This window comes from Ornithorhynchus anatinus, chromosome 3 (genome assembly GCF_004115215.2).
Source record: "Ornithorhynchus anatinus isolate Pmale09 chromosome 3, mOrnAna1.pri.v4, whole genome shotgun sequence".
NCBI classification, from domain to species: Eukaryota; Metazoa; Chordata; class Mammalia; order Monotremata; family Ornithorhynchidae; genus Ornithorhynchus; species Ornithorhynchus anatinus.
In genome coordinates, this window is record NC_041730.1 from 65,491,787 (window position 1) to 65,504,805 (window position 13,019).

At 45.1% G+C, this 13,019-nt stretch overlaps 1 protein-coding gene across 3 annotated transcripts in view; it reads right to left on the minus strand.

Moving 5' to 3' along the window:
• MYO5B (myosin VB) overlaps positions 1 to 13,019 on the minus strand; it is a 360,820-nt gene that overhangs the window by 57,053 nt on the left and 290,748 nt on the right. For all 3 annotated transcript variants that reach the window (XM_039911492.1, XM_029060231.2, XM_029060229.2), the window contains exons 22-23: positions 11,988 to 12,227; positions 1,904 to 1,988 (exon numbers count right to left, since the gene is read on the minus strand). In XM_039911492.1, coding sequence (XP_039767426.1) covers positions 1,904 to 1,988; positions 11,988 to 12,227 — 325 coding nt within the window. The remainder of the gene's footprint in view (positions 1 to 1,903; positions 1,989 to 11,987; positions 12,228 to 13,019) is intronic.

Genomic DNA, 13,019 nt, shown 5'->3' on the forward strand with positions numbered 1-13,019 from the left:
TCTCATACTGCACAGCATCCTCTCTGCCTCTGTCTATCATCGAGACAGACGGAGGGGTCTGTGTCAGAGTTTGGCCCTCTGCTTCTCTTCCTGGAATTGCTAGAGGTGGGGTGAGGTTGTGGAAAGGTGAGGAGTGGGTGGGGAAAGACGGGCCCAGTTGTTAGAAAGGGTCAGAAGGACTGAATTTTCCTTTCTTCATTTCTTCCTGTCTTCATTTTCCCTGTCTCTGGTTCCATCAGACAATGGAATGTGAGGGGCTCCCAGGCTGGAAAAGGACATAATCCAATCAATCAATCAACTGTATTTATTGAACATTTACTATGAGCAGAGCACTGTATAAGTGCTTGGGTGAGTACAATGTAAAGGGATTGGAAGCACTCAGCCCTTCTCAACTGTCTTCAAAATCAGCACCGACTTTTAGAATTGCCAGCACTAAAGGCATTAATGCTGATCCTTTTAAAAAACATTTTCGGGGGTGCTGGAGGGCAAGAGGCAAGTGACAGAGGACAGGCATCCCTGGGGGCAGTGGTGATGATGAGTGATACTTGTGAGAACAAGACGGGCCCAGGCCAGGCCCACATGGACAGGAGTTCCACTACCCAATTAGCTGAAGCTTCAGTACAAGTGCAGTGCACCCCATCATTTCAGTAAAATGATAAAAAAAAAAAAGCAGTGAGTCAGCCTGGCCTAGTGGAAAGAGCTCAGGATTCTAGTCCCAGCTCTGGCATTGGCCTGCCGTGCCACCTTGGGCAAGTCATTTCATAATTCTGTGTCTCAGTACTCTCATCTACAAAACAGGGAAAAACTAGACCATGGACCCCATGAGCCATTAAGACTTTATGAGATCTGAAAATCTTTAATCCATTCCAGGACTTAGCACAGATTAAGTACTTAGTAAATAAAATAATAAAAATAATGTGGGTGCAAGTCATTATTTGGCCATTCCTTTCTTTTATGAGGATTTTAGAAGGCTTTTAAAAAAATTCAGGCTTGCTTCCTCTTCTCTTACACGCTGCCTTCCCCACACCTGATATGGCTTAACAAAAAGGCCAAACTGACTCTGTCCTGTAGATAGAGTCCTCTAGACTGTAAGTGCATTGTGAGCAGGGAAGGTGCTTATCAACTCTGTTGTACTATGTTCTCCTAAGCGCTTGTACAATGTTCTGCACACAAACACTCAATAAATATCACTGATTAATACAGCAAGAAGATTCTTTTTGCAGAGAAATGGCCCTATCTCAGGGAAGAGGGATTAGAGACTCACCTGGGGGTTACTAATATATATCTAGGTAAAGCAAGTTATTCACCTGCCTATTAATGTGCTGATTCAAGTGAACAAACTCCCCTTTCTTCTGGGGGATAAGTAGTATGAGTTGATTTTTTTTTTTTTAGACAGGCCCAGTCCTCATTAATCCCAGAAACACAAATGACATCTGGAAAAACCTCTTTTTGAGACAAAATGCATGGATTTTTCACTGGACTCTGCTACAGTCTGCCTTTTGAAATAATTCATTCTCTCATTCTTATCATCCTAAGATAAGTCTGACTCAGTGTTTCATTCATCACTGATATTGTGGCCCGGGGTTCCTCTGAAAATTCTTTGTGAGAATATTAGTAGAGCAGTTTTCCTGTTTAGCCACCCTGATAAAACCCCAAAATGTAATTTGAATGGGGGATTCTGTGGAAGCTCATTTCCTTCTTAATCCTGCCATGATTAAATCAGATTTCTTCTCTTTATTAATGTTCAGAAGCGAAACATGTAGACATGCTTGCAGCCTCTCGCAGGCAAATTTGAATGTGATGACAGTGAAGGGGGGGAAGGAATGGAAGTTGAAGGGATGAAAAACTTAAAAAAAAAGACTTTCCAATTTGCTGGTAAAGAACTATAAGCCTTTCCACTTACCTTTAGTTTGGCCAAGGATTTGGTTGTTGAGCTCCTCTTTTTCATGTTTCAAAAGAGCGTTTTCTTTCTCCAGAGCAGAGACTCGCTAAAAAAGAACATAGCAACAGCACGTTACCTTTTGGAATACAGGCCAATGCCAGGTCAGACCTCTTTTGAAGGGAAATAGCGTTTCACCTGGCTGAGTTTTCCTTTAGTTTTTCTTAAAAGAAAACAGTAACTAATCTCCTCCCCCCTCAATTTGGTAATTACTCTTGTTACTCTGAAAGCAAAAAACTCCACAAAAACAGACCTGGACCTGTGAAAAATTTCACTCACTAGCCTTGTTCTGCCTGCCAGATGTTCTTTGAAAAGGGTGTATTTAAAAGGATAATACTGTTCTCAGTGCTTGCAGACGCAGTAAGCTTATTACTGGGGATTGGTTTCATGATCCTGGAAATGCTAGAAAAGTAGAAACCCAAAGTGGGTTTTATGGAATACAAAGTTTACACTCTCAAGACTGTAAACTTCTTGTAGGCAGGAATCTTGTTCATCAACTCTTTCGTACTGTACTTTCCCAAGAGGTTCGTACACTGCTCTGTGCACAGTAACACTCAAACATTAATAATGGATCGATTGATGAATTTCCCCTTTCCCATTCTTTCTCCAGGCAGGTTTTAATATCTGGAAATCAAAAGATTTTGGTGTAACTTCTACCCACAGACTCAAAGGGTTTGACAACAGGGTCAGTATTTTTTTAATGGTATATGTTGAGCACTTACTATGCGCCAGGCATTGTACTGAGCGCTGGGATAGATACAAGTTAATCAGGTTGGACACAGTCCTTATCCCAAGTGTGGATCACAGTCTTAATCCCCACTTTACAGGAGATTGAGGCCCAGAGAAGTAAAGTGGCTTGCTCAAGGTCAAACAGCAGACAAGTGGCAGAGCTGAAATTCAAACTCAGGTCTGTGTTTCATCCACTGTGGTACACTGCCTCCCATTTTGCTTCTCAATGTGGCCTGAAATTCCCCTGTGAGGTAAGGGGAATAGGGGAGTCCTATCAGCCATGGTTTCTGGGACTCAGGGAGGATACCAGGCCTATCTTAGCTCCACAGCTCTCTGGGAAAGCCAGCCCCGAGGAGACCTCTGAGATTCTTCCTGACAATGGGATCTTGAATCACATTTCCCAGATCCCTGCCAATAGGGATAGAGATCTTCTCACAATCTCTGCTCAAGAAGGGTGGGAGTAAGGGCTGGGATTACTCTGTGTTTGACCCCTCCAACCCAGGCCTAATAGCTCCATGCAGAACCAGGTCGGCTTCAGGAAAAGCAGCAAGTAATAATAATAGTAATGATGATGGTATTTAAGTGCTATATGCCAAGCACTGTTCTAAGTACTGGGGTAGGTACAAGGTAATCAGGTTGTCCCACGTGGGGCTTTCAGTCTTAATCCCCCTTTTATAGATGAGGTAATGAGATGCAGAGAAGTGAAGTGACTTCCCCAAGGTCACAGAGCAGACAAGTGGCGGAGCTGAGATTAGAACCCACGACCTTCTGACTCCTTTACCATGCTGCTTCTCACAAGTAAAAAGGACCCATGTCAATCAGCAGGAGACCAGTACAGTTCAGGGCTCTCCACAGAGTAAGCATTCAATAAATGCCTCTGATTATCTGATTGATAGATGAGTTGTTGGGAACTGGGCAACAATCCCAATGACACAAGAGGTCTCCCAGCCCCTCTTCACCCAAGCTTTTCCCCACACACCTGGCAGCCAAAAGACCAAAGTTCTTGTAGGCCTTTGAGGGAGTACTTTGGTGTCACAAGACTGAGTTCCTCTTTTCCTAACTCCAGTTAAACTTTAGGCCAGATCTGAATTCTATGATTAGTTCAGGGCACTTGAGTTCCAGAGAGAAGCTGGCAAATTGAGGATTCTAGGAGGAAGGACTAAAGGATTCTGGGTCTGGGACTGGGGCCTCAGGAGAAATTAAATGAGGGAAAAACCAAAACCAAGTAAGGCCACAACCACCCCTGGTGTCAGTGTTGGAGGCTGCCACATTTCTGCAGGAGGTGTGGGTCAGTGTGAACCTTCTGCTACCTGGGCAGAACCACCTCTGGGTCTCTCCTGGCATCCTTGCACTGCATATGCCTCCTAGGGCTCTGCCTAGTGGCTCTGAAGTGTCTATGAGAAAAAGGATGTAGAGAGGCCAGGGCAGGGTTTTTATTGATGGGAAAAACCAGCCAGACCAGTAAACTACTGCTACAGGTTCCCAGAGTTTCTGTAGTTGGGCAGAGGTGAAGGGAGGGGGCAAAGGACAGCTGAACAAACTGTCTTCCTGCTGGATAAATGAAATACTTCCTCCATTAGATCAGCGATAACCTGGCAACTGCCCAAGGAGGACTCATTTTGGGCAACCCAACTCTACCTTCCCCTCTTCCAGTCCCACATCCCCCTCTGTAGTACAGTTTCTCTTTTGCCAGAAAGCCCAGATGGGCCGAATGATCAGCTCCGGAAATCATACTGCGCCTCCATTACTCTCAGGTCTATGGATTTGAATTAATCGAACGACAGGCATAATTTAAAAATTAGCTTTTTTGTTTCCAATGCCACTGGTTAATAGAGGTGGTTTTCCCCCTGTTCAAGTGAGTAAAACGGGACAATGTTTCTCCAGCTTGATGCTGAGTCCATTTCATTGGTTCAGGCTTGAAACTGAATATTTAACTGGAGGAATAAGGAGGTGGAAGTAAGTCAGTGGGGCTCATGAAGCACTGAGTGTGGAAAGGGCAGCTGGGACAGGGCCCCCATCCCTACAAGTTCAATGTATTCGAGAGTGAAGGTGAGTTGCTGCTTTCTCCTCAGGAACTCAGAGAAGCCGCATGGCCTTGTGGAAAAAGCACGGGCCTGGAAGTCAGAAGGACCTGGGTTCTGATTCCAGCTCAGTGACTTATCTGATGTGTGACCTTGGGCAAGTCACTTAACTTCTCTGTGCTTCAGTCTCTCTCATCTGTATAATGGGGACTAAGACTGTGAATTCCTTGTGGGACATTGCCTGTGTCCAACCTGATTAGCTTGTATCAACCCCAGAGCTTAATACAGTGCCTGGAACAGAGTAAACAGTTAACAGATATTATAAAAAAACAAACCCTCAAAACTCATGACCACTCATTTTGATGAAACTTTAGATGCCCCCGGAGGCGCTTGGCAACCAGAAACAGGAGAAGCTGGGACTCAGCCATGGCTCTCTAGGCAGCGGTCTGGTGTGGAGTGAGGTGGGACATTATCCCCTTCCCACATCTCTGGACTCTTCACAGTCTGGAATGTGAGCGGCCAGAACGTGGACACTCCCAGATTGAACATGACACTCCATTATCCCTAAAATTGAGCCCTGACACCTCCTCAAGGCAAGGCTCTGTTCCCTCAGAGGAATGGCAGCCCAACCGCTAACTCCTGGCCAACAGGAAGCTCCTGGAGCTGATCCAGGAGCTTGAGCTGCCACATTCCTCCATGGTACAGTGGGACCATCTGACAGCAGCAAACATCACACCCTCCCAAGAGGGATGGGGGAAGGGGAAGTGGAGAGACGGTGGCGTACGTTTGACCTCAACTTAAATTCCCCTGGCAGAGTCTGATTCCTTTGAGGCCCAGTCCAGTTTCTTCTAGAACCAGTGCCTTTGGACCCGAGCTAATTTACTGAGACACTGGCCGGTGTCCAACTTAACACAATGCTAATGATAAAGAAGCAGAATACACACTAATTCATGTGAGCTACTGGACCCACCCGCCCATGACTGAAAAGCCAAGATGCTTTTTATTCTCAACTCGAGGCTCGTCGGAGCCCTTCTGAGCAAAGGCTTTTGGACTTTTCTCTTGGGAGGGCCGGGTTTAAAGGTTTGAGAAGTTGTTTTTGCATCCACTCCTGCTTCTTGCCTTCTGATACCTAAATGCTTGGCTCTGACAAAACTGGGGTTTGCTACTCCTCTAGACTGTAAGCTCGTTGTGGGCAAGAAATGTGTCTACCAACTTTGTCATACTGTACTCTCCCAAGAGAACTGCACATAGTAAGTGCTCAGTAAATATGATTGATTGCTACAACGAGCCATCAATCAATGGGACATTAAGGGGAAATTTGCTCTTCTCACTTCAATCTATCGTATTTATTGAGTGCTTACTCTGTGCAGAGCATTCTTCTAAGCGCTTAGGAGAGTACAATATAAGAGTTAGTAGATAAGTTCCCTGCCCACAGTGAGCTTACAGTCCAGAGGATTTTCTGAAGAACTGGGTGAGAAGTAGCTCCACTTTTCCAATTGCCCAGCGAACGATTATACAGAATCTATTCAACTTAGAAACGGAACTTGATCCAAAGTAGCCCAGACTGTGGAAAATGCAGATACTTGATTCAGTCTAGATTTTCAAGGAAATAAGCCCAGGATCTATCAAGGGTCCATGCTGGCTGGAGAAAAAAAAAATCTGCATCCAATAGGTGTCCCTCTTGGAAATCCTTAGGCATGATGGAAAGCCTTGAGGATAAGCAATGTCAGTGTGCTTTACTTGTATACGATAAATGAAAGCCATTTTGTAGTTTAAAATTCATTTAACACCATTTTATACTCCTGAAAAATGAATTTAAACTATCTACCTCTATAGTGCTTATTGGGGCAACAAATCACAACATAAAACTGATATAAAAATTTGCTGTGCACACAGTAAGCACTCACTAAACATGACTGAATGAATGAATGCCTTAGTTCTGGTAATAGCATTTTTTCAAAATTAAAAAACCCTACTCCAAACTTTAGCCTCCATTTGAATAAAAGTCTTGAAAATAGTTATCTTCCTACTATAACATTTCTCATTCTTCCTATCATTAAACCCAGACCATACCATTTATTATTTTACTTCCTTAATGATAATAATAATGATGATGGTACTTGGAAAGTTCTTACTCTGTGCCTAGCAGTGTTCTAAGCACTGGGGTAGATACAAGGTAATCAGGTTGTCCAACGTGAGGCTCACAGTCTTCATCCCCATTTTACAAATGAAAGAACTGAGGCACAGAGAAGTTAAGTGACTTGCCCAAAGTCACACAGTTGATAAGTGGCAGAGCGGGATTGGAATTTAAGATTTCCCAGAACCGCCCCATCCTCTCCACCCAAACTACCATCACCCTGATCCTAGTTCTTGATATATTGCTATTAGATTACTGTATCAGCTTCCTCGCTGGTCTTTCTTCTTCCACCCTCTCTCCTTTTCGGTACATATTCCATGCTGCTGCACAGACCATGTTCCTGAAAGGTCACTCGGCACACCATTCTCCACTCCTTCAAAGCCTCTGACCCATGTTCCTCGGAAGTGAGCAAACACTCCTTACCACTACCAGCCAGGCTCTCCATCAGCTGATTCCACCTTACAGACAGAATTTGTCTTCCATGTTTTGAATTTACATCGTTTCATCTTTCCTATTGCATTGGTCTTCAAGCCCTTTCCCACCTTATTTTTCAGAGTGGGAGTCCTTGGAGGGCCAGGGACTGTATCAAACTTTCACATGTAGAGAAGCAGTGTGTCCTAGTAGACAGAACATGGGCCTGGGAGTCAGAAGAACAGGGGTTCTGATCTTGGCTCTGCCACTTGTCTGCTATGTGACCTCGGGTGAGTCATTTAACTTCTCTCTGCCTCAGTTACCTCGTGTAAAATTGGGATTGAGAAGCCCACATGGGACACGGACTGTGTCCAAACTAATTAGCTTGTACCTGCCCCAGCATTTAAAACAGTACCAGGCACATAGTAAGCACTTAATACCATAAAAATAAAAAAAATGAATATTATCACAACTATTACTGCTATATTTTTCACCTGACATTTTATAGCCTGCATTCTTCATTTCTTCCAAGCTTTTAACTGCACCTCACCCTCGATTCTTCCTCTTCTGGTCCATTGCTTCTGCTGTTTCCCCAGCCTGGAACCCCATCTCTCAGCCCCAATTCCATTGTACCACAGCTCTCCCCATTGGCAAAGAACTCCAAAAATCCCAAATTCTCCAAGAAGCCTTCCCCAACAAATTCACGACACCCTAGATCCATCACCCCCATAGCCACACTTAGCACCAATAGAATTAATTCCTATCCACAGTACCTATGTACATTTATATATTTAACTGTTCATTCAGTTATTTCATCCTGTCATACGTGACCTACTTCCTGACCTTTTTCCTCTTGCTCCCACTATTTGTAAATGCTTTATGTCTGTTTCCCCCACAAGATTGTAAGGTCACTGGGGATAGGGAACATCTATCTTGCAAACATATGGTAGCCTGTTCCCCACTCAATACTCAATTACCACTGATCGAAAGATTGAGAGGGTCCAGAGAAGAGTAACAAAAATAATGGAAGGGCTGAAAAATGGAAGGACTTAAGTGGAAAGGTTAAAGGAATTGGAGTTGCTTAGCTTAGAGAATTGGGGTTAAAGGGGTAACTAAGAGATGGTCTTATGTATAAGAAGGCTAATAGACTGGCAGCTCCACGTGGGCAAGGAACATGTCTCTCATTCCTGTTGTAGTGTACTCTCCCAAATGTTTAGTATAGTGCTTTGCACACAGTAAGTGCTCAATAAATTTGATTGATTTTATGAGGAGGCTGCTGACCAGCTGTATTCCATATTTACATGGGAATGGGTTGAAATTAAAGCAGAAGGCATCTTGGCTGGATGCAGTGAATGAGACAATCTATTTACTGAGCACTTACTGGTGCTGTAGTAAGCGCTTGGGAGAGAACAATATAACAGAGTTGGTAGACACATTCCCTCCCCAAAAGAAGCCTACAGTCTAGTAGGGGAGACAGATATAAAGATAAAGTACGGATATGCACACAAATGCTGAAGAACTTCATAACTTTCAGGATGATGAAACATGGTAAACAGCTTCCAAAGGAGAGTACACCTCCATCAACAGAGACTTTACTGAGAGAGTCGACAGTCATTTGTCCTAGTTGGTTTATTAGGGTTCCAGGGCAACAAGTCAGACTACACCGTAAAGCAGAGCATCCCCTGATTTGTTGGCCGTTAGTTGGCCCAATAAGTTACTCCCAATAAGTCACAGGCAGAGCCTGTGTTTCAATCTTTCTTACTGTGGACCTGGACAGAATCCTCCATATGGAAAGGGAGAACAGGGAACTAACGCAGAAGAGCCAGGGACATACAGGGTCACCAAAAAGAAAGGCTGATCGGGGGGATGGGAAGGGGGGAGTGGGAGGTGGAAGCCTACCCCCCATCATGGGCTGGACCTGGGAGATGAGAAGTCTCTGCCTGTTGGCCCCACTGTAAATGGAATTCCTGTCTCCTTGATCACCACGATATTAATAATAATAGTAATAATTGTGGCATTTGTTAAGCACTTACTATATGCCAAGTACCTTACTAAGCACCGGGGTGATACAAGCAAATCGGGTTGGACACAGTCCCTGCCCCAAGTGGGGCTCACAGTCTCAATCCCCATTGTACAGATGAAGTAACTGCGACACAGAGAAGTAAAGCAACTTGCCCATGTCACATGGCAGACGTGTGGTGGAGCGGGGATTAGAACCCATGACCTTCTGACTCCCAGGAATGCCATGCATTCCTGTATTAAACACTCAGAAAAGTCAATAGAGTTGGTAATAATGCTAATTAATAATTATGGCATTTAAGTGCTTACTATGTGCCAAGTATTGTACTAAGCACTGGAGAAAAGATGGCTGCTCGCAAGGAGCTTATCATCTAGATAGGGAAACAGAAGTTAAAATCAAATACAGAGAGGGGAAATATCAGAGTGTAAGCTATGTGCATAAGTGCTTTGGGGCTAAGCGTGGGATAAAATATCAAGTACCCCTTAAGACACAGATCCGAGTACATAGGCTATACAGAGAGGAAGGGTGGGAAGGGGAAGCAGCATGGCTTAGTGGATAGAGCATGGGCCTGGGAGTCAGAGAGACCTGCGTCCTAATTCCATCTCTGCCACTTATCTGTCATGTGACCTCGGGCAAGTCGCTTTACTTCTCTGTGCCTCAGTTACCTCTTCTGTAAAATGCAGAATAAGATTGTGAACCCCATGTGGGTTCAACCTGATTAGCTTGTATCTACCCCAGGGCTTAGATAGTGCCTGGGACATAGCGTGCTTAAGCAGCATGGCTCAGTGGAAAGAGCCCGGGCTTGGAAGTCAGAGGTCATGGGTTCTAATCCCGACTCCGCCACTTCTCAGCTGTATGACCTCGGGCAAGTCACTTCACTTCTCCGTGCCTCAGTTACCTCATCTGTAAAATGGGGGTGAAGACCGTGAGCCCTACGTGGGACAACCTGCTTACCTTGTATCTCCCCCAGCACTTAGAACAGTTCTTGGCACATAGTAAGTGCTTAAATACCAACATTATTATTATTAAATACCATAAAAAGGGGGGCTTAGTCAGGGAAGGCCTTCTTTACCAATGCCACATCCTTCCCTCCATAGCAGGGTTCACCCACTCTCCAGACTCCCTATTAATTTTACTCTTTTACTTTCCCTTCTGCATCATCTAAGCACTTTGGCCTGTACCCCTTTAAGCATTCTTAAACTCATCTGACTGCCCCCTCAGCCCTTCAGCCCTTATGGACATCTCCTCTAGACTCTAAGCTCCTTGGGGGTAGAGAACATGTCTACCAACTCCACTGTATTGTATTCTCCCAATCGCTCAGTACAGAGATCTGCACCCAGTAAGCACTCAATAGATGCTATTGATTGATTGATACTTTGCTACCTCCCCTATCTGTAAGCTCCTTAAAGGCAGAGATCATTTCTACCACCTCTATTCAATTGCACTTTCCCAAATGTTTAGTACAATGCTCTACACACAGTAAGCACTCAATAAATACACTGACTGAAGGATCTGCCTGCAGCAATTGTTTCCAGAGGCCTGAGTTCCCAGGACTGATTTCTACTAAAACCCAACAAGACCGTCAGCAGCAAAAAAGATTTCCCTGACTCCGCAAAAGAAAAAAAAGTGGAGATGAATGCACTGATTTAACTCTTTTATCTCATTTCTTTCAGGCCTATTTCAGTTGCTATTGTTCTGGGGCACTTAAGCACTTCCTATGTGTCAGGCACTGTTCTAAGTGTGTATGTAGGATGTGCACTGAGGTTTTTTTGTTTTAAATGGTATTTGTTAAGCACTTACTATGTATTAAGCACTGCTCTAGGCCCTAGGGCAGAATCAAGTTAATCAAGTCAAATAGTTCCTGTTCCACATGGGGCTCACAGTCTACATAGGAGGGAGAACAGATATTGAAACCCCATTTTGCCAGTTGAGGTAACTGAGGCAAAGAGAAGTTCAATGACTTTCCCAAGATCACACAGCTGGCAAGTGCAGAGCCAGAATTAGAACCCTGGTCCTCTGATTCTCAGTCCTGTGTTCTTTCCATTAGACCACGCTGCTTCTCACACTTCCGTTGGCGGTTGTTAACACAACTCCATCCTGCTAACTTCAGGAATCCACAGAGGAAAAAAAGCCCGGCTACAAATGCAATCCAAAGTGGCTCACAGCCCCAGGGTTCTATCACAGGCGCACAACATGAACCATGTTATTTATTCAGTGTACTTTCCCATAAACACATTACAATTGAGAGAGGAAAAGAGTAGAAAAACAGGAGGGAGGGATGAGGAATCGGAAACCGGGAGTTTTTCCCCTCCTTCCATCTGATGAAATCAAGATCCCAAACAGTGACTCTGGGGACCAGCCTGTGTGGAGACACCCCAATTGCCCCCCAACCCCAGCCGGTCCCGTAATCCCAACAGAAATTCATGAGGTAGGAGGGCACAGATGAGGGCTTTGTTGCAACTCAGAGTGGTGCTAAGAGGTGCTGGCAGAAAGAAGCGTTAGCTTTCCTTTGGCTTTTGATTCTAAGCCTCTCGAGTGCTTGGGAATTTAATAGGCAGGCATCAGACTGCTTGCTGTAAGGCTACAAGCACAGTGCTCCACTCCCAGTGGTGCTCAGTAAACATTATTGTCTGACCAACAGATGGGGACAAAGGACTCTGGGAGGATCCTGGATTTTCTGGTGGTGCTAGAATACGCTCCTGCTTCTGGCTGCAGCGGCCAGGGGCCTACCTTTCTCAGTTCATCCTTCTCTTGGGCATGGACATCCTCTAGGATCTTCTTCTCCGAGTGGGCTTTCCCGAGCTCCACCTTGAGGGTCTCGATTTCCTCTTGCAAACTGAGGCGCTGGCTGTCGTCCCCTCCCTGGCTCTGCTGGTAGCGGGCCAGCTCCTTCTTCAGCTTCTCCACCTCTATGGTGTGGGCAGAGGTCACTGTGGAAAGCTGCTCGTTCAGAGTCTTGAACTCTTTGTTCTATTAGGAGAAACCATCGAGCCATTGGGGAGGTGAGAGAAAGAGAGAAAGAGAAAAGTTATACGGGCTGGATGGAGGCACAAAAGCCGCAAGAAGAGGAACGACCAGGCAGAATCAAAATTACTATTTATGATGGTTTTTTTCCAGTCTTGCCAATGATCCTTATCCACAAAATCAAGCAAAATACAAAGGGGGGAAAAATCAATACCAACAACTCCAATAGAGTCACAAGAGCACTTAGCTCCTCTGGAACAAGAAAGAAAAAGTAGTTTTTTTCTAATAGGGGGCAGAGCAAACACGAGCAAGGAATGTGTCTGCTCTACTGTACTTTCCCAAGCGCTTAATACAGTGCTCTGCACACTGTAAGTGCTCAACAAATATGATTGACTGCATAGTTCTGGTCACAGTTTCCAAGGAAACAGAGTTCTTCAGTGCCCTGGGGCCACCACCCTTTGCTTTTCACGTTTCTCCACTGTTTCACGCCTGGCCCTGCTGCCCCCTTCTACAATGGGCTGCAACTTAAGAACAGGCAGGCGGACAAAGAGTCCCTTCAGGCTTCAAGCTCTACCTGGGGCAAGGTCTGGGTTTTCTTCCCCATTACCTGCCAGCCACCACCTGGCCCCAATCACCTCTCCCTCTTAATGGGCAGAGGCATGAAAACCAAGCCAGCCTGAGGCAAGGGAGCTGGAGGAGAGTTCGCTGACAAGGCCTGGTCCAAGCAGCGCTGGACACACAATGGGAACGTGATGTTGAGGAGACATTCCAGGCCGCTACACGGTCACACAAAGGAAA